The sequence below is a fragment of the Maylandia zebra genome, linkage group LG3 (genome assembly GCF_041146795.1).
Source record: "Maylandia zebra isolate NMK-2024a linkage group LG3, Mzebra_GT3a, whole genome shotgun sequence".
In the NCBI taxonomy this organism is placed as follows: domain Eukaryota; kingdom Metazoa; phylum Chordata; class Actinopteri; order Cichliformes; family Cichlidae; genus Maylandia; species Maylandia zebra.
Window position 1 is genome coordinate 2,718,639 of NC_135169.1, and position 21,010 is coordinate 2,739,648.

General features: G+C 41.3%; 1 protein-coding gene and 2 long non-coding RNA genes across 3 annotated transcripts; all 3 read left to right on the forward strand.

Moving 5' to 3' along the window:
* The first annotated feature begins 766 nt into the window (after positions 1-766).
* Positions 767-7,073, forward strand: LOC143414356 (uncharacterized). The gene is made up of 2 exons (XR_013094956.1): positions 767-1,247; positions 4,585-7,073. It is a non-coding gene; the product is annotated as an uncharacterized LOC143414356 (long non-coding RNA).
* A 174-nt stretch (positions 7,074-7,247) lies between these two features.
* Positions 7,248-8,832, forward strand: LOC143414358 (uncharacterized). Its single transcript, XR_013094959.1, has 2 exons — positions 7,248-8,180; positions 8,226-8,832. It is a non-coding gene; the product is annotated as an uncharacterized LOC143414358 (long non-coding RNA).
* A 4,620-nt stretch (positions 8,833-13,452) lies between these two features.
* On the forward strand, positions 13,453-16,139 carry LOC143416919 (V-set and immunoglobulin domain-containing protein 1-like). Its single transcript, XM_076882594.1, has 3 exons — positions 13,453-13,568; positions 14,525-14,845; positions 15,672-16,139. Exons 1-3 carry the CDS (start codon positions 13,499-13,501, stop codon positions 15,818-15,820), a joined length of 540 nt encoding a protein of 179 aa, XP_076738709.1. The 5' UTR covers positions 13,453-13,498; the 3' UTR covers positions 15,821-16,139.
* The last annotated feature ends 4,871 nt before the right edge of the window (positions 16,140-21,010 follow it).

Here is a 21,010-nt window from a genome sequence, read left to right on the forward strand (position 1 = left end):
TGCTGGGATGATCATAAATTGTAGCTGAACTGATAAACTACACAAGGGATACTTTGCTCAGAAGGCAGGAAGACGTTTCCTTATTTGGTCTGTACCGGTTTGAACTGGGAAAGCTGACACACGAACCTTTTTTCATCTATATAAACTGCTGTGTATCAAATAAACCTTTGAGTCGATTTGGGAAGACAACCTGAAGCAGTCTGTGTTTCCTTGTTCTCCCAAGCTGCTCCCGACGTCGTAACTAACCCAGCTGAATGGCATACCTGAGTGTTACTTTAAATAATTAGGAATCTTATAAGGAAAGGACAGAACTCTGCTTATCGCTCACGCCACGGAGGAAACCCGGGAAGGCAATTTCCCTCAATCTTGGTGTCAGAAGTGGGATTACTGACAGAAGGTAAATATGCGTCTTTCATATTTATATAAAGACCTATTATACCTCTCTCAGTGATCGATCCATAAAGAAACGGGATATGCTGACGAAGTTTCACTTAGTGATCCAGAGAGATACACTGACTGACTTCCTCAGTCCCCGAATAAAGTAAATTAACCCTTGTGTGGTGTTGGTGGACCCGCTAGAGTTGTGGCTTTCCAAATTAACACTATCAAACAATTTTCTTTTATATAAAATGTTATAAATAAATCAGTTATAATCAAGTGGAAAGACAACACATTTATACGTAAAAAATAATAATAATAATAATAATTAATTGTTTAATTTTTCTTTAAAAAAAACAAAAAACAAAACACGGGTCTCAAGGGTTAAAAGCAGTAAATTAAAAGCAGAAAGACACAGGGAGTTGCCTGTTGTTTTGCGAGAAGTTGCTCGCTAAGTGAGAGTTGCTCACACAAACAAAAATTGCTAGCAATAAATTTAAAGTGACCTCAGCTGTGCCGCAGCGAAAATACTAACCTAAATCCTCCTAGCGTGTAAACCCCTCTGGAAATCACTGAACATGGGTCAGAATTATTCAAAGACCACAGACAGGTCCGATAAGAAAATCTAAAGTACCTGTAAAACCAAAAATTAATAAAATACAAAATAAAGTCTCAAATAACGGCTCAGTATAACTCCCATTTCCGGTTACGTGTAACCTACGTCCGCGAATCGGTAAAGACGTCCATTATCACGTATCCAGAACATGCGGGAGTGCTTATGTGACTGACTTTGTTTACAACTTAAGAAGTTCAATGCATTCTAATTTCTTTTCGGAGCCTTATCCCGAACGATTATCGCCAGAAAACAGGTCAGTAGAAATGTTGAATATCATTTGTGATAAGAAAAGTAGTCTGCTTAAAAAGTCCTGTAGAAAATATATGATAGAATGCCGCGACGTGATGCATCAAATGTTACCGCTATGGACAAAAGGAGGGTAAATAATGACAAAGTCGCCGATTTCTTTAAGAATCTAAAGAAATTCCTGCTAACAATGTCCAGAGACAAAAGTGACTTAAATGCAGTAACTATGTGTAAACAGAAGCCTGATGAATCTATCCTAGTATTCATAAAACGCTTTATGCACTGTTGGACAAGCTAGAGGTGCAAATTTAGCTCAGTTTTCCAGCAGCCGCAGACACCCAAAGCAAAAATGAATTTGTGTATTTAATTTAACATAAAGGGTGAAATGTTTGCTGACACTGATAACAGCTTATGTTTTCTCTGCCCTATGTACCGACATGATGGAGAAGGAACATCCTCTGTGTCAGCTGGACCCTCAGCAGAGAATGAACTCAACATCCTTTTTGTCCGGTACTCTGTGTCACACACTGTGCCAAAAAAAAAAAAAAACGTGTACAGACGCCACTAACAGGTAATCCCATGACTGGGAGCCACACTTTTGTTTCTCTCACACTGTTCAACAACATGATAACTGCTCACACAAGTGAAGGTCAAACAGTGATTTTGTCACATAACTCAGACATAGTTTATGACATAACTACACCATGTCGTCACATAGATCTAACCTACCCTATCCACTGTACTATTTCTGCAGTTACATTGCCAGCTGAATACCAGAATATGACATTATGGTCAAAAAGTGAGAATGAGATAGGATTTATTGACTTTATCACGTACACCTAAAAAAAAAAAAAACAACAAGCCAGTATATGTCAGGCAATGTCCCCTTTCCACGGAAAAAGCCGCAGCCCTAGATGTCATGATAGGAGATTTATTGACTACAGGAGTAATAAAGCCCACACTCCTGTCAATCCTGTGCCAAAGCCTAACAAACCTGGCGTATGGCGTTTCATACAAGACTTAAGGCAAATTAATGCAGTCAACATTCCTCTGCCACCTCTCGTTTCAGATGTTCACAGCATATTGACATGCATTGCATACACATTTTACCGTGGTGGATTTATGCTCCACTCCTTTTTCTCAGTACCTGTGACACACAGCCGTTATTTGCATTCACACATAGAAATAAGCAGTACACTTGGACTCGTTTGCCCCAAGGCATGATGGACAGCTCTGCTGCTTTCTCAATGGTGCTTCACTCCTCCAGGGCTGCACCCTGATCCACATGTGGATGACCTCCTCCTCTGTGCTGAAAGTGAAAAACTATGTCAAACTGCTACACACATGCTTCTCCAGCACCTCCAAAAGACTGGCCACAAAGCATCAGCAAAGAAAATGCAGTACTGTCAGACTTGTGTTCAATATTTGGGATTCACACTGTCTCACGGAAAACGTTCCATGACTGCAGACAGGGTCAAAGCTGTGACCTCCGTCCCTCGTCCCACTACACAGAAGGAAATGTTGTCCTTCCTAGGCATGGTGAACTATTGCAGACAGTGGATACCAGACTGTTCTTTTCATGACCACATTCTGCGTGACTGTTGTAAAAAAGACAAGCCTCCTCGAATACTGTGGTCCACAGAAATGACTGCCTCTTTCAATGCATTAAAGGGAGCGCTGACCTCCGCCACTCAAAGGTGCTGCCTGAATTGTTCAGGAATGCCGGCCTGCCTGAGGGCAGTAGCAGCTTGCTCTATCATGATAAGGGACTGCGAGAAGCTCACACTCTCACATGACACTATTCTACACACCAATCACCAGGTCACGACCATTCTAGCAAACATAACTACACAACATATGCAAATCTCACTATAAAAGCGAGCAGCACACCTGATTCGCCATGACATTTATTGATACTATTCTGTGTTCTTCTGACCGACAGGATGGCTCAGACAGGCTTGACGTTCATGACTGCATGACACGTATACAGGAATCCACAGAACCACGTCCAGATTTAGAGCAAACACCTATCCCAGACTCAGCCACGGTTTATGTGGACGGGTCCTGTTCAAGGCCGAGTGACAACTCATTTCTTTGTGGCTATTCAGTGGTGACATTGCCTGACATCATACTAGAGGCTCACTCATTACCATTTCACTCAGCACAAAAAGCAGAGCTCATGGCTTTAATACGCGCCTGTGAGCTCCATGTGGATAAGCATGTGACAATTTACGCACACAGCCGCTATGCATTTGGCGTTGTGCATGACTTTGGCACATTGTGGAGACAGAGAGGATTTAGATCTGCTGATGGAAAATAAATTGCTAAATTCTGATTTTGTTAAAAGACTTTTGCAGGCTATACAGCTGCCATCGGCCGTTGCAGTTGTAAAAACGAAAGGACACAGTACAGCTGACACAGACGAAGCAACAGGTAATGCCTTAGCAGACGTGACAGCCAAGGCTGCAGCTGCATCACAGCTCCCACCGCCACAGGAAGTATTATCTTTGCCCCTACAGCTGCCACTTGTTACACTCCCAGACTATTTAGACACAAATGTTGATTTAAAATTCATACAAGAGCAAGCCTCTGCATAGAATAATGACTGTACCTTAGATGACAGAGATGGCCTATACAAAATCTTAAGGGTTTGATTGCCCTCCCATATTCCCTGATGCCAGTCCTTGTCCGACATTTTCACGGTGTGAGTCATGTCGGACAAAGAGGGGTAATAGGGGCAATAAAATCAAGATTTGTAATTGAGAAAACATAACATGCAGTAAAAAGCATATTAGCAACCTGTCTAACATGTGCGCGAACTAATGTAGGTAGCTCAAAAGCGAAACATCAGCATTTACCACAACCAGATTTTCCATTTCATACATTACAAATTGATTTTACACATATGCCAGCACAAGGAAGCATCAAGTACTTACTGGTAATAGTGGATCAATTTAGTAAATGAGTAGAAGCTTATCCAACCTCAAAAGAAACTGCACAAGTAGTCTGTCAAAAGTTGAGCAATGAAATAATACCCAGATTCGGAATACCTCACCAGATTAACAGTGATAGAGGATCTTCATTCACATTAGAAGTAATTAAAAAATGTGCTAAAACTTTAATGACCTGGGTCAAATTACTTACTCAAGTCCTGTGTGAGATTAGAATGACTCAATCTGCAGTAACCAAATTATTTCCATTTGAAATAAGACTATTTCCAACACCATGGTCAGCTTCCAGAGGGGCACCGCTAGTAGAAGGTGATGTATATTGCATTGTCCACTGATGTTCACAACCTGGTAGAAAAACTGAATAATAACTATCAGAAAGTTTGTCTCTCTCAGCTTTTCCCCTCCACAGTTCCACCAGTGGAGACAAGGAGACGCATGTTGGAGAAGCCACTAAAACCAAGGACACTCTGGGAGGCCGCGTGTTCCAGCCCCAGACTGTACTGGCAGTGACGAAGAACCAGCATCCTCACAGACGGACAACCTCAGTGGATTCATGCCAGCAGGGTTAAGACCAGCCCAATCGGACCATCTCAGGCGTCGGATCAAGCAGACGACATCTCCGGCGAGCCAGCGCCCGGATCCAGAGCAAATAAACACACGGGTAGATGACATCTCAGGCGAGCCAGCGCCCGGATCCAACATACACACACACAATCACTGATTAACACACAACGTCTGAAAGAACAACAACAAGGTACTCAAACATCCAGCAGGAACAGACAGCCAAAAGTACCACATGATGTCTAACCTGATAAAGCCAGACTCATTTCATCCTGATCATGGAGAAAATGAAATGCCCATTGTCATCATACGACGCTTATTCTGTGTCTCTCGAACCTGGGACCAGGCCAGGAGACAACTGAAGAACTGTTTTTCTTATATACTTTCTTATATATTTAGGTTATTTATTATATCTATCGCATTAACGTTAAGATTTCTCTTTGCTATTTTGTATTGTAAACTGCAACCATGTTCACATTTCTGCAGGTCATATTTTGCTGACTATACCTCATGCTCCATTTTGCAAGACACCTACTTAATGCACTCCTCACGTTCCCTAAAATCAGTAAATAGCAACATAGACGCCACTAATAAACCATCTTATGCGCCCTCTAGAACAGGAGCTAACGCCTGGTATGAAAATGCCAGAACAGCCGCTCGTGATTTAGGAAACAGTAACTGTTATGTCTGTTCAAAGGCTAATCCAGAACAGGTAATAGTAGGATACCCCATATCCGGTTTCCCCCTCACTGAGGGACTAGAGAAAATCAGCGGAAATAATGCTCTCTTTAAAGACGCTTTACAGTTGACTCTGAGCCCTCTCGACTGCCTACTTAGACACACACACACACCAACTAACCCTGAGACTCCATTAGGCGAATTATTGAAGTTATCTGATGACACCGCAGGGACCTGCGCCCCAATGAAACGCCCTAAGAATAGGTTAAAGCCCTCACTGCCCTTAGGACAGATCCCTCTCCATTTTAATACTAGTATGATATGTCTGCGCAGACTAAAGTTAACTGGCCCAGACACACACATAGATTATACAAAGGATAACTATACATTCTTCTCTGACTCCCCAGGTGCACGCTGTAATGAGACATGGCTAGCTGTCTCTGTGGCTGAAGTTGTATCATATCTGGAGGAACACACACACAGTTCAAGTTCGAGCAGAGAATCGATCATTGTTCCCCCAGAGGGTGTCTTAAATGATACTGACTGGGGGGAGTTAGTTAAATCACACATGGTCACGCGCCTAACTAGACCAATCCCACATGCTTATTGGATGTGCAATAATACTCTTAGATTAGCTTTACCTGTTAATTGGACCGGTACCTGTGGTCTAGTAACCGTTGATGTATGCTGTACTTTCATTCCCAATAATACCGCCCCTAACGGTTCATTCACACAAGCTATGAATAAACTTGAAGCATTGCAGATAGAACTAATTGCCAATACAGGTCACGGTCAGTGGCTAGATAAGTGGCTACAGGACACGTTTGGAAGATGGAAGGAACTAATTGTAGCCTTTGTAACCGTTGCAGCATGTTTTTGATGATTATTGTCTGTTGTGTGGTACCCTGTGTACGTTCAATGATAACCCGTATAGCTACTAGTACAGCTACTTCAATGTATTTGCAATTGGCACAAATTGACCCAGATTATGTGTCAGATGTCATCAATGATGTTCCTGATGTGTATATTGAACATTAGGTTGTGAACTATTACATTTTATGATTTGCTTTTTATATTATGTTATTACATTTGTGATTTTTCCTTTCTATTTGAGTTATTATTTTTAAAAAAATAATAAAAGAGGGGAACTGTTATGATATTTTGATACCACGGTAAGCATTTACAGGATATTGTTTTATACAGGAAAACTGTTACTCAATAAGGCTGATCTACTAGTTGTTTTTCTCTTTCTCTGTGACCCAAGAATTAATGTGTAGGACTCACAAGCTGGTACCTGAAGGTCAAAAACACCACAGAGATGAGACCACTTCCTTACTCCCATCCTCCCTTTTTCTTTATCTCCTGGAAAAGGCTCGTTAAAGGCTAGGTGGTTCGTTTCAGAATTCACTAATGAAAGAACTCTGTATTTTATGTCTAGGAGTGTATTTTGCTGGGATGATCATAAATTGTAGCTGAACTGATAAACTACACAAGGGATACTTTGCTCAGAAGGCAGGAAGACGTTTCCTTATTTGGTCTGTACCGGTTTGAACTGGGAAAGCTGACACACGAACCTTTTTTCATCTATATAAACTGCTGTGTATCAAATAAACCTTTGAGTCGATTTGGGAAGACAACCTGAAGCAGTCTGTGTTTCCTTGTTCTCCCAAGCTGCTCCCGACGTCGTAACTAACCCAGCTGAATGGCATACCTGAGTGTTACTTTAAATAATTAGGAATCTTATAAGGAAAGGACAGAACTCTGCTTATCGCTCACGCCACGGAGGAAACCCGGGAAGGCAATTTCCTTCAATGTGCACGGACGGCACCAAGCAGTAAAGGAACCAGAGTTTCGCATCTGAGGAGGAGTGAAATTCTTACAGAGCTTGATCCCCGGCATTGGAGTTGCCGAGGTGCGGGATCATGTGGAAATCAACCGATATGCTCTGCTACAACACATCAACTTAACTAAGGCCCTGGGAACGGCCTTAGCAGGAGAACAGCAGGCCATCAGAACGATGGTGCTGCAGAACAGACTGACACTAGACCTGCTAACAGCATCACAAGGAGGAGTTTGCAAGCTGATCGGGGAAACATGTTGCACTTTTATCCCTGATGGATACGAAACTGGAGGAGACATTTATGAAGCTTTGCAGAATTTGACCGCTCTGCAAAAATATGTCACTGACCACACACCTGGAGCAGCTACAGCACAAGGCTGGCTGGACTGGCTGGACTGGCTGTTCAGCGGTTCATGGCTAGCTGCTGTAGCAAAGCCATTTTTCCTTCTAGGTCTCATCATGATAGCACTGCTCATATTAGTGTTGTGTGTGTTGCCATGCCTAAGAGTAATGATTTCAAAGATGATAACAACTACAATGACTGCTTATGTTGCCGTGCCTCAAGAAGAACAACATCCCGTTGCAATTCTGTTAGAGGAGAACTTGTACTAGCTGCTAATAAATGACGTGGTGATTAAAAATGACTTGTCAAGTGATCACGCACTGATTAACACATTAGTAGTTTATGCAGGTACAATATAAGGTTTTCACCCTTTTATTTTTTGAAGTTCTCATCCTTTATTTTTTGAAGTTTTCATTTTAAATATGAAGTTTTCATTATTTTACATATAAAGTTTTCAATTTAAGGTTTGCATCATTTTAAGTATAAGGTTTTCATCCTTGTATTTTTTGAAGTTTTCATTTTACATATTAGGTTTTCATCATTTTTAAATACAAAGTTTTCATTTTAGTTTTCATCCTTTTATTTTTTGTAGTTTTCGTTTTAAAATATAAGGTTTTTATCCTTTATTTTTTGTAGTTTTAGTTTTATTATTTTTTCTTGTTTATTCCACTTGTTATTTCATTTACTATGATTTTCATTTACTATGTTTTTCTTTTTATTATTTTCTTTTGTTTTATTCTTTAGACCAGATGACTTCCATTTCTGCTATGCTGACATTTTGAAAATTAAAAAATTGCTTAAGATACTTAATAAATAACCTTCACAGACAATTGTTGTATACATTTAAAATAAGTTAAAACAGGAGGGAATGTTACAGGAAAAATGATTCTATGTTTCTTTACCTTCTTTTAAATGTACAAAGATGCCTTTTGTCTGCCCTCTGCCTATGGTTAGATTAGTTTAGAATTATCTTTTTAGACTTTCCCAGCAAACACATCTTGTTTCTGGGACATATTGTTTTAGATTGTTTTATCTTCCCTAGCTCTCTGCTGACGAGACTAGCACCATATATGGAGTTGTTTTATTTTATCTGTTTATTATTTGTTATCCTGTTCTCACTGTCTCTGTGCTCTGTGCCTATAAAAATTACCAAGCCACTGTGCATGGTGTGAGTTGTTCTTAGCAGCTCACCCGTGTACACGTTTGATAAAGAAAGTAACTTTGTCTCATTGTGTCTTTATTTCTCCTGGGTCTTTTACAGAGTTTTCCCCCAACACTGCTTTAACATCATTTCTGGAAAAATCAGAGATATCAAATGTCCTCATTGAGCTGCAGTTTGGCTCATGAACTAATTTATTTCCATTTAGCAGACATCACTCCTGGCATACAACCTGTCCATTTAGAATAGAATAGAATAGAATAGAATAGAATAATCATTTAATTGTCCCACAAGGGGAAATTTGGTCTTAACAGCAGCCAGAAAGACACATATACAAACAAACAGTACACAGGACACAGAGCAGAAACATACACAATTTTTTTCTTACATATTTACATCAAGGACAATGGTTACTATAAACAGAGTACTGTACAGTTATTAAATAAAATAAAATAAACTACAGATAAAAGGCAAACCAGGTTATAGTGCAAATCGGTTGATTAAATTATTGCACTTACAGCCCAGATGTAAACATCTATGATTGTTGGGAGTAGTTTTGATTGTACTGTCTGACAGCTGCAGGGAGGACGGACCTGCAGAAACGCTCCTTCATGCATCTAGGATTTGAGGAGGTGGATGATGTTTGCTGCATTCTGTATCTGGTATCCGTAGTCAGTCTTCTTAATAATCTCACTTAGGGGGTTCAGGCTTATGCAGAACAACAGAGGGGGACAGAGATGGTAAATCCCACACATGATGGTGACTTGTATTACTGGCTGTTTTGTTGTCCTTGTACGGTTCTAGGCATTCAAGGATCCAGGTGTGGAGCATCGAGTCATAAGCGTTTTTGTAATCAAGCCACGTGTCACAGGGGGTTGCTCAGTCTGGTCTTGTAGTTTCGAGTGACTGTTCTGTTTACCAGTAGCTGCTCCATTGCTCCTCTGGTGTCTCTGCCAAATCCTTTCTGGGCCCTGCTCATGAATTGAATCATGTGCCTGTTCATCTCACCCCTGCCTGACAGTAGTTTCCATGTTGCGTTGAGGCAGGTTTTGGTTGGTAGCTGGATGGGACTGGTCTCTGACAGCACACTGATGGCACTCCATGAGTGTCTAGCAGCACAAATAACCCTGCTGCTAATTGTCCAGACATTCCTGATGCCTAAGGATGCCCAGAATCAGGAATGTCCTGCAATACCCGTATTATAGGGTGCATCCTCCTCTATTCTCTTCCAGTATGGCTCCATCTCCTAGCTTGGTGGGGCTGTTCCCATGTTGTTCCCCTGCCACTGAGAGTACAGTGTGGATGTGGAGAACAGCTGGTTTATTCTCCTGGTTTCTATCTCTGTGGTATACCTCTTGGCGACTGGCCAAGGCTCTAAGTAGCAGTTTCCAAGGCCTCGGGAATGGGCTACTCTCTGTACTTCTTCACACCTTTCTGCAGCTCTGATTGTTGTCTAACATCCGTCTGTGCTACCTTGATCTTGGCCTCTAGTCTCCTTCTCCATGGAGGGCACTGCTCCTTGTGGCTGCTCATCCTGTAGCCAAGTATCTCACTGATCACTGCTGCCATAGTGTACATCAGCTGATTGGTTTCAGTGATGGTCACAGCATGTATTGTCAGTGATGCTTCATTCACATCATCTAGTAGACTTTGAGAGGGTACTTCATGTAGTCTGGGTAGTTTTATACAGAGGGTCCAGGTTTCCAGCTCAGCCATCATCTTCTCTTTCAGGTCAGCTGCTCTCATCTTCCACGCCTTCAACGCATCAGGTGTTCTTGGGGTTTGGTACCTAATCTTGGAAGGTGGGATTGATGATATCTGAAAGAAGGGTGTAAAATCCTTCAAAATAAAAGTATTTCTCTACTGCTAAGTTGGATTATGCGATATGACCAGTTTATGTTCCAGCTTGCTGTGTGGCCTCCTGCACTTTTGGGCCTCATGTTGAGCTACTGTGAGCAGATGCAGACTGACACAGTGGGCCCAGTACTGATGTGAAAAGCAGGACACATATGTTACTCATACTGTGGGTTCCAGATGTGCCCCAGTGAGGAGCCCCTATTGTGGGCTGTGTGCTGCCCACACTAAGCAAACAGGTTTGCATTGAGGCCGCACCCACAGTATACAAATCCAGAGAGCAGCTGTCTGTCATTGAAGTTTCTATTCAGAGCTTTCAGCCGAAGAGGAAGAACTCTGTTCTCTGTTTGAACCACTTCCTGTTTTACACTGAAATAACTTCATCACATTACCTGGAAGGCTGAGTGAAGATGCTGAGCTCCTCCACACGTCACTTCAATGATACCTTTGTTTTATAATTAAATGATTCATTCATTCGTGTATAAGGTTTTGGTTTGTAGCATAATGAGAACACAGGTGTTCACACTTGTTCTACATACAGCTGTGATGGTTCTGGGTTCTTTTGACCAGCGTTTTGAGTTTTCTTGTGTTTGGTGTCTAATGTATTATTATTATTAGTATTATTATTATTATTATTATTGTTCTTGTAGTTTACTGTTTAATTCTGAGTTCATTGTTATTACCTCTCTGAGTTTACTTGTGATCAGTTTAGCTCCTCGGTAGGTTCCTCTTGTGTCTTTGTCCTCTGTGTCGATCTGTGTCGATCTGTGTGTCTGTTTATGTGTGTTTGTGTCTTGTTTCATTCTGTTTTCCACACCTATCATGTTTATCTACGTTCCCCCAGCACGTCATCTCTCCCTCTCTCGCTCCCTCTCGCCCTCCTTTGTCCTCATAGAGGTCTCTGTGTTCTGTCCCCCTTGCCTGTTCCCGTGTCCCTCTTCTCATGTTCCACCCAGTCCCCCCAGTTGTTCGTATGTTTCATGTCTGCATGTTCCATGTCCGGTTGTCACAGTCTACATCTCACAATGTTTCTTGTTTTAGTTTGACAGTCTGTGTCCTGGGTTGGTGTTTTCAGTTTGCTTTCCTCCCTGTCTCATCAGGTCCCATTAATCCCAGCTCCAGTTTCCTCATCACTCCTAATGTATTTAAACCCTCTGTTTTCCTCTTCCCAGCATTGCGTCCTCCCTCATGCAGTGAGTTCCTCCTTGTGTTTAGTTTTGTGTTTCTCAGAGATTTCCTTACTTAATCCTTAATCTTAAATGTTTGGTGATTCAGTAATAATAAAGTAATAAAGTTCAGTTTCATCTGCCAGTCTACAGTCTTTGGGTCCAATCCTGCCTGCTGCACACAGCTGGTTTATGACACTAACAGGCACACACCTCCCTCTAGTGGTCACATTAAGTTCAAACATAGAAAAAGTGTTGGACACCTATAACATAGTCGCTGGGGAGACTGTTATAGGGGAGCTCTGTCCCAGATGCCTCATCATCAAAGGCATCATTGTGTGCAGCATCTTTATGGATTTATTTCCTTTTCTGGTTTAAATGATTGTTTATGTTCTTGAACTGTGGACACAGAGTCAGAATCCAGTGAGATAACTGTGCCATCATCACAATACTTCTACAAGGATTATTGATATATTAAACTTTTATTTAAACAGGAAGTTAAACACTCTTTCTTGCGTGTGTCCTCAGCCAACTGAGTCAGCTTTAATCTGCGATCTTTTCAACAGCAGATTCCCGCGGTGCCCAGTAGCACCAATGGTGATGAGGTGTTTAGAGAGACTGGTAAGAGATCACGTCACTCCACTTCCTGTCACCATTGACCCACTTCAGTTTGCATACCAGACTAATCGTTCCACAGACGACGCCATCTCTCACCTGCTCCACACATCCCCGAGCCACTGGCAGAGGGGATCAAGAGTGACATGCCTCTGCTGACTACAGGTATTTTCAACACCTCTCTGTGGTGGAACACATGGAGAAAGAGGAGCAGCAGATTCAGTGTAAAACCTCGACGTGACGCTCGTGTCGCTGGATGATCTCCTCCACAGCAGAAGAAAGGTCCAAATACAGATAATGAGAGTTTCTCCTCACGTGTCTCCTCATGGTTTATGATATAAATCTGCTAATTCTCATTAGACATATTAATCAGAAAAGCAAACTTAACAGCCTCAGCATGTCTGTCATCAGTCTCTGTGTGACAGCAGGCCTGATCCCTCACAGTGAAATCATCTCTCACCCTGGAGTTAAAGGAGCTTTCTCATGAATACTGGGCGACTTTCCAGCCAGCTCTTTAATTTCATCATCACATTTATGCCATAATTTAGCTCAACCGATGAGATTAAAAGCGTGTTGTTTTTTTAAATAACAGTAATTTTGTAATACTGAAAGACGTAAACTTTTAGTCCACCATCATGTTTTGACTTACACGAGTTTTAAATCATTTCTTTTGTTAATTTTCTATATCATATAAAATCAAAGTATATCAAACTTTAACAGAACAAACAGATCAGCCAAAGTCCATTTAAGGACAGATCTCTCTCCACACTTACCTTTATTTTTTTATTTCAGGGACAAAATTTTAAAATGTTGGCAGATTTTTTTAAAATTTAATTTTCTCAAACATTTACTCTCAAATATCGATGTTTCTTTCTAACAGGGATGCCAGGAGTTTGTGAGTCTTTGAGAGGGAAAAACAGGATTTATTCAGATTCATTTTCAGCCCTTAAACTAAGTCCTGCACACAAACTATCACATATGAAACCCGAGTAAGTAAATTAGTACGTACGGTTTATGTGCTAAGAGCCTTTCAGACCAGCGGTGCGCAGCCTAACGTCTCTCTCTCTGACTCTGAAGGGTGGAGTTAAGAAATGTCTGCTGTCAGTGTCTCGCTCGGCTCAACTTTGCTGTTTTTCAGCGTCTTCGTGTTCGTCTCTGCAGGTGAGATTTACTGTTAGAAACTAACATAATGCCCTTCTGAGAAAACGAGGAGTAAAGTAGACTGTCTGTGTGTGGAGGAGACACAAGGCTGGGTGCAGTTTGTGTGGAGTTAACATCTGTAATCCAGCTGTGACAGAGACTAAGAAGTGTAACGTGTGTCAGGAGTCAGGATGCAGCTACAAAGCTTCTTGTTCAGTGTATACAAACAGCTGTAGCTCCATAAAGGCAGCATGCAGAGACTCACAGTGTCTTATAATGAGAGGCTGCTTTCTCTCACACATTATGTTCACTTATTATCAGCACATGTTGTTGTTCTGTGGAAGCTAACATCTTGTAGTTTCTGACACTTTGCATGTTTAGCATGAGGCTAAAATGACCTTCGCCTTGTTCTGGGAAGTGATATCAACAACATGTCTGTCCCATCTATTTACTCTGATAATGGAAATCAGGATAATCAGTCAGGTAATGAAAAAATGTTGATTGAAAGCAGATTCTGTGCTGTTTAAGACTAAATACAAAAACAGGATTTAAACTTAGTTTATGTACAAATTTAACATGAGCTCCACAAGTGAAGTGCAGGCATCTTGTTTTCAACCAGATATTAACTCTTATAAAACATTATTGGTCCATAGATTTATTTTATACATCAAGATCTCTAATCTGGATTTAATCTGATCTGGAGCAGGTTCACAGAATAAGTTACCATGGCAATGCACTGTTATAAGACGTGAACCACCTTCCTAGCACAGAAAACCCGGAACCCAAAGCTGCTTTATAGTAGTACTATAATAGTATAGTACTTTATAGTACAGGCCTCTGCTGGGCATTGAGACAATAACATTCATTAAATCCATCCAAATGTTAAAAGACATAAACAAATATTTAAAGTAAATAATTCTGCTTATAATTGTATGTTGACCTTTAACCTCTCTGCTCTGTGTTGTTTCCTCTTTCAGTCCAGATAAACATCACAGCCGAGTCTGGACAGGACGTCGCGCTTCCATGTCGAGTTACCAATAAGATCTCAGCTGTAGAGTGGAGCAGAGCTGGCCTGGGACAGAAAAATGTCTTTTTGTACCAGGATGGGCGTTTTGTTCCAAACAACCAGCATCCATCATATAAGAACCGAGTGGCTCTCAGAGGGATGAAGGATGGAGACGCGTCTTTGATCCTGAAGAAAGTGACCACTGCTGACTCTGGAACATACAAGTGTCGTGTTAAAATAGCAGAAACACGTTCATGGAAAAACATCACCATCAATCTGAGAATTCCTCCAGGTGAGTGAGTAACTCTGATTTTTCTGTAAATCATTTAGAAAACTTCATTCAGTGGTTTTTAGTAAGGTACAGCTTCCTCTATCCCCCAGCAGAGAATCTATATCTCACTGAAAACATGCTGGAAAGTGAAAATGTTACACTTCATTTAAACTTTCCTATTTTGGTCACCTAACAGTGGTCGGGGGACACACAAACATTGTAAGTGCTTCACAGTGGGAAAGATGTAATAATGGTAATCACTGTATAGTGGCCGGGAATAACACTCACTGATTCGTCTGTGAAGGTTCTCAGTCATCCAGGTCATCGTAGTCTAAGGAACTTAAATAACTTAAACAAGTCCCGACGCTTTTCTTTCCAAGCTCCTTAGACCACTCACTAATTCCTAGTTTTCAGGAGGAAACAAATACAAACCAAAGATTGAATGTAAGCACTGCCCTTTTTCCCTAAAACATTAGAACAAGTGTTCAACACTGAGTAGTTGTGCCTGCTGGTCCACATGGTGTAGCTTGCCCATTGCAGCCCCATACATGTAACGGGGATCATAGAACAAGCACAACTGGAACAGGATCAGGTGCAACTGGGACAGATGGTTGAGAAAAACTGAAGTCATCACCACATGCAGTGGAGAACAGGCTGTGCAGACCCAGATCGCGGTCGGCCGAATCTTCCTCAAAGGCTTATGGGGGGACCTCTGTTGATCTCCAGTGTTGAGCTTGGTCCAGGACCAACATGTTGTTCGGCCCTGGTGTGTTTTAGTATGAATTACATACAGTATCTCTGTTTTTTGGCCCAGACATGACACCTCACACCTGTTTCTCACCTGCAGATGGATCAGGACCGGGTGGAACTGGATCTATTGGAGTGATAGTTGGCCTGATAGTTGCAGGTGTGGCTGCTGCTGCTGGTTTATCGTTCTGCAGAAAACAAAAGCCACAGAGTCCGGATTCCTTCCAGCCTCCCGATGATCAGGACTAGACTGTCTGCTAAACTCTAAACCGAGTCTTCAGCTGGTGCTCTAAACTCTCAGTGCTGACACCAAACATGATAATCAATGTCATCATCATCACATTGACAGCAGAACAGCGACTCAGATGATATAAATAGACTAAGTTTAAAGTTATACTTTTGTTTCCTTTAATAATAGTTAATCATGCTTAACTCTTATCATGTTATCAAGATTAAATCTGATCAACATGATGATGAATGAGAAAACATCCTAACATCACCAGTCATCCTGTTGAACCTCAGCTCTGTATTTCAATATTATATTAAACAACACTTCCTGACTTTTCTACTCTGTGTGTCCTGTTGAATGTTTTTGGGCTAACTGTGGCTCAGAGGTTGAGCTGGTTGAAAGGTTGGTGGTTTCACCCCTGAGTGTTCCAGTCTGCACTCTGAGAAGTCTTTGGGGAAGATACAAACATCAAGCTGCTCCACACAGAAAACACGTGGGTGTGGAAATGGGTGAATGAGTCTCACTATATAAGAACCAGCGAAATTAGATCTTTCATAATCATACAGTTTTATACTTTTGTAAATCAAAACAGATGATTTAGGACAGACAAAAAATACTGAATGTATTTATTGTTTTTTGTGGACAGTTACCTGCAGTGGGTTTCGATGGTAATGAATGGAGGTCAGCCGATTCAACAATGAGACACCCCTGATGTGTTTTAGTATGAATCACATACACTATCTGTGTTTTTTGGCCCACACAGGGCTCATCTGTGTTTCCTTCGTGTGGAGTGACTTCAGGGCCACGTCTGTGCCACAGAACATTTGGCCGTGCTGTAACTGAGCTGTAAAGATCAAAACCAGCCCTGCAACACATTTTTTCAGTAAATGCAACTTGTAGTAAATTGCAAGCTGCCAATTATAGCAAATTGTTTTTGTACGATTTTAAAAAATGTCAAAGTAATGTAATTTATTACTGTCATTTTGAGAAAAATAGGAGATGTGGACAAAGATTCTAGCTATGTCCCAAAACCCAGAGGACGCAGCCTTCTCGGTTTGCGTTGGCCATGTCCTCTGAAGACCGAGAAGGCTGGAAGTGCAAGGCTGCGAAATGGGACGGTCTAGCCTTCAGATTTGTGTCACCAGCTGTCTCGATGGAGTGTAATAAACTCCGCCGTCTGCTCCTCGCTTGCTAAAATATAACAGGACACTGGAGTACGTTCTCTACCATCTTACACTTCTGTTTAATCAGTTTTCTGTTTGAAGTTTATTCAGCTGTGAAAACTATAACTTTAATCTCAGCTGAACCGATTTACTCAGGAACAAATAAAACACTGGAAATAGCAAAACAATAACATTTTAAGTTGTCTGAGTGCCTTATATATTATGTTTAACCTGGGTAACAAAACACCACGGGGATCTGAAAACAATGTGCCCTCAATGTGTTCTCTTCTAGCTATCGAGCTGGTGGGTAACAGATGTCTCCGAAAACGTCGAAGCACTTTTACAAATATGTGATGTCTTGATAAACTGAGTAGATATTTGAAGTTTACACAGCTACATTCTCGTCTAAATATCTTAAAAGTATGACGCACAAACCGTAATAAGAGTAATATTGAAACTAAGTAGCGGCCACCATTGTTGAAGCTGGAATTGGCTGGGTTGCGCTATGAATTCTGGGATAGCTTGGGCTATGAAGGATACATCCGACCCATCCTTCAAATGCGTGGAAATGAAGGACGCATTTGTTGCTATGATAACAATGTGGAACCTGTCTAAAAGGTGTGTAAAATGTGAGAGGAAGGTCAGTTTTGCTAAATCCAAGTTGGACTTCATTCTATGTGATGGAGGTACAAAAGATACCCTCGGATGACCCCCAGCTTCCACTGGTGTGTTGACAATAGCCCTGTGGCTATGTTTCGTCCTCTTCTAAGCTGTGTGAAGTTAAGCTCTGGATTATAACCTGTGGCCATCTACCATATTCACCCAATGGCTTCTCATCATGAGTGATGCCCCTCTCACACTACTTAAGAACGCAGGAGAGTCTGCTTCTTCGTTGGATCATTGTGCTAACTACCATCAGTGTAGCTCCGGCTGGCCAAGTAATTCTTAGTGCTTTCTCCTAATAACCTTCTTCTCTCGTTTTACAGACATTCCTGGACCCCAGCCTGTTTCTCCTGCCCCTCTGACCTTGAGTGGACGGGTTGCAGCTCAGTAAAGCACCACTCCTACAGCCAAACCCATTTGTTCTGATTGGATTGTTAAATTTGTGATTGACATGACATTGACCAATCAGCCGAAAGGACGAAAAATCGGGTCAAAATTTGTACTTGCAAGTTGAAACTCACACACAAGCAGGAAACTTGAGCGCAGAGTTTCACAGGTCGTTTTCTTTGTAGTAAACATACCTTAACAAAAAAATTGTAACTTTTGTGTAACTTTAGTTTTTTACAAACACAAATCACACACAAATTCTCATCTGTAGATGCACAAACATAAAATTTCGAGATATTTTGTTTACATGGTTACAAAACTCAGTTCACAACTACGCAAAAATATTTATGAGCACAATTTGAGCCCATAGTAGAGGTTTAAAGTTTACTGGATGAGAATTATAATGTGCAATGCTTCAGTTTGACCTCATGGGGGCAGTGCTGTTATACACTCAGACTGCAGGACATAATAACAGTGTTGGAGTGTGAAAGTACATCAGCTTCAAACCATAAATTGTCTTTTTTTTTTTCTGAGTATTTTGTAAATACTCATTTGTTCTTTTGATTCCTCAGAGGCATCCAATAATCCAATTATTTCTCAGGGCTGTGTCCACTTAATACTATATAACTTTATAACACTTATTGTTAATAAAACGCATAGAATTATCGAGGCACTGCAAATTATTTAATTCCAACAATTTCCAGAGGGATTTCTGATGACATCAAACTGTTTGTGTGTCTGTTGTCATAGCAGCAGCCATCAGTGACACCAGCACACAAAAGCAACACAACAGCAGGTTCAAATACTCAGAGGAACAATTCATTTCAATGTCTGACCAGTTTGTTAAGTGTCTGAGTTCAGTTTAAGAGCTTTAAAATACTGATCATAAGTTTCAAACAAACAACATATAAGAACATAAGATGGAAACAAACACATAGAGAGGTGAACCATAAACTGTCACGCTGACCTCTTACTAAACACTCTGACAATTCTCCACTAACATGTATCTTCTGTCACTCTAATGGATCCTACGAAATAAAATAAAACACATTCAAAGACTATTTTCTGAAAATAATTAAGAAGTTTCTGGATGTTATTGTATTTTTCAAAAGGGGAAAACTCCAAACAGGACTCTCCAGCTGCCCTGGAGCAGACTGCAATCATTGCACCAGACGTGCTTCAGCATGTTTCAGACACACCTTCATGCTCAGTTTAGCCGTTACCTGTGTGCTCTAAAAGTCTCTCCTGTCTCCTTCCCTAACCTCCTTTCTCTGACCTCAGTGAAAACACCAATGAGGTGAAGGAAAAGTCACTAGGAGAACTGATAAGGAGTTAGGAAAGTAACAGAGCCGTGTGCTGAGAATGAGCTTACACTCGTCTGTCGTTAACAGCGTCCACAGGGTAAAAACTACAATGACCAGAAGATGGACTACAAAACATGCACCTTACTTTTCCACAGTGTGTTCTGACCCTGGTGTTTGAAAAACATGTGTTCACTACAAAGGCTGAAATTTTAAAGAAGATTTAGAGACAGATTTACTAACATGTGCAGCAGCATCACATCTGTATCTGTAAGAGTTTCACTGTCAGAAGAAGAAAACTTAAACGAGTCACACAGATGTGAATTACAAAGACTGTTTCACTGTAACTGCAGGAAGTTGAACCGTGAAACATTCCTGACTTGTGCCTGTGGCAGTTGCTGCTGGGAGGTTATTACTGGGAGGGAGATGTTATCAGAGTTATCAGAGCTTCATCAGCTCAGAGTCGTTACCACAGCACCAAAACTTTGTCTCTGTCAGTGAACTGGAATGAGCTGGATCTGAAACAAAGGCAGCTGTTACTGTGTTAGATTAACGTCTGCATGTTGAAACATCTTATTAAAAGTAAAGATGTGCACATACAGGCACGTGTCACAGTGTCAGCTGATGATCTGACAGTTAGTCGTGCTCTGTGCTCTTCTGCACATCACAGAGGTCACTTTATAATCCTGCAGCTCTCACAGAAGCTCAGTCCTCAGAGTCCTCTGCACAGTGCTCAGGGATTTCCAGTCAGATTTCCAGTCAAATATCCCAAACTTGCCGACTGGGATATTTGACTGGAGCCTTCAGTTTGGTTATTTATTTATTTCCATCCTTGTTCTTAATGTTTTGACCATCACAGCACTATGAACTGTGGGTAATCCCTCAGGTCCACAGAGATGAGGACTTATAGAAAATGTGAATAAGGACTCAAAGTGTGTGCAGAGAGCCGTCATGCACTTGATACCAGGACGGCCCTGAGCCCTCAGAGGCCGACACTAAGCTGTGACTGTTTATCTGCACGTCTCAAACACTCCTCCATTTTGTCTGCAGGCTGAGTGATCTGACTGAGCTCAGCCTCCATTTTCTACATGGAGACGCTCAGACAGGCTTTCAGTTTCATTTCACAGGAACAGCTTTGCTTCTGTTTTACATGCAGGTGCTGCACAGAACACACCCTGTTCAGTCTGTTTGTGTGACTGACTGCAGCTCAGAAAAAATGACACAATACAAAGAAAAAAAAATCCCCTTCATAACAAAGAGGAAGTGTACTCAGTTACTCTCCTGTACTCTGATCACAGTCATGTTATTTACAGGAAGCTGCTGTGTTCTTGCAGTCAGTGACTCTTGACTTTATTTTAAAACCGTAATTCTCACTAATCCAGTCAAGCTTTTGTCAAAGATGGAGCCAGTGTGATGGTGTGGAGTGAAATTTTCCTAGCAGCAAAAATTTGTGGCAAAACTTCACCGACTTCCAAGGTGCAGGGAGAGGATGAGAAACTAACAACGCAGGAAGTCCAACAACACTTAAAAGTAAAGAGGAACAACTTTATTAACTGTGTAAAATTTTCCTCACTAGAAAAATAAGAGTCATCGTCACTGGAAACAAACTGAATGCAGAGAGATGTGGAGATGAGAAAGTGCAACCAGTGGCAGTGTCACATCTCCTTAGTCTGGGATTAAATTCTGCCCTCTGAGA

Bases quoted from the DNA above. Each gene is read 5' to 3' on its own strand.
- LOC143416919 (XM_076882594.1), top strand. From the start codon at position 13,499: ATGTCTGCTGTCAGTGTCTCGCTCGGCTCAACTTTGCTGTTTTTCAGC. The intron at 13,569-14,524 runs GTGAGATTTACT...TTCCTCTTTCAG, and splicing joins CTTCGTGTTCGTCTCTGCAG to TCCAGATAAACATCACAGCC. The intron at 14,846-15,671 runs GTGAGTGAGTAA...TCTCACCTGCAG, and splicing joins CAATCTGAGAATTCCTCCAG to ATGGATCAGGACCGGGTGGA.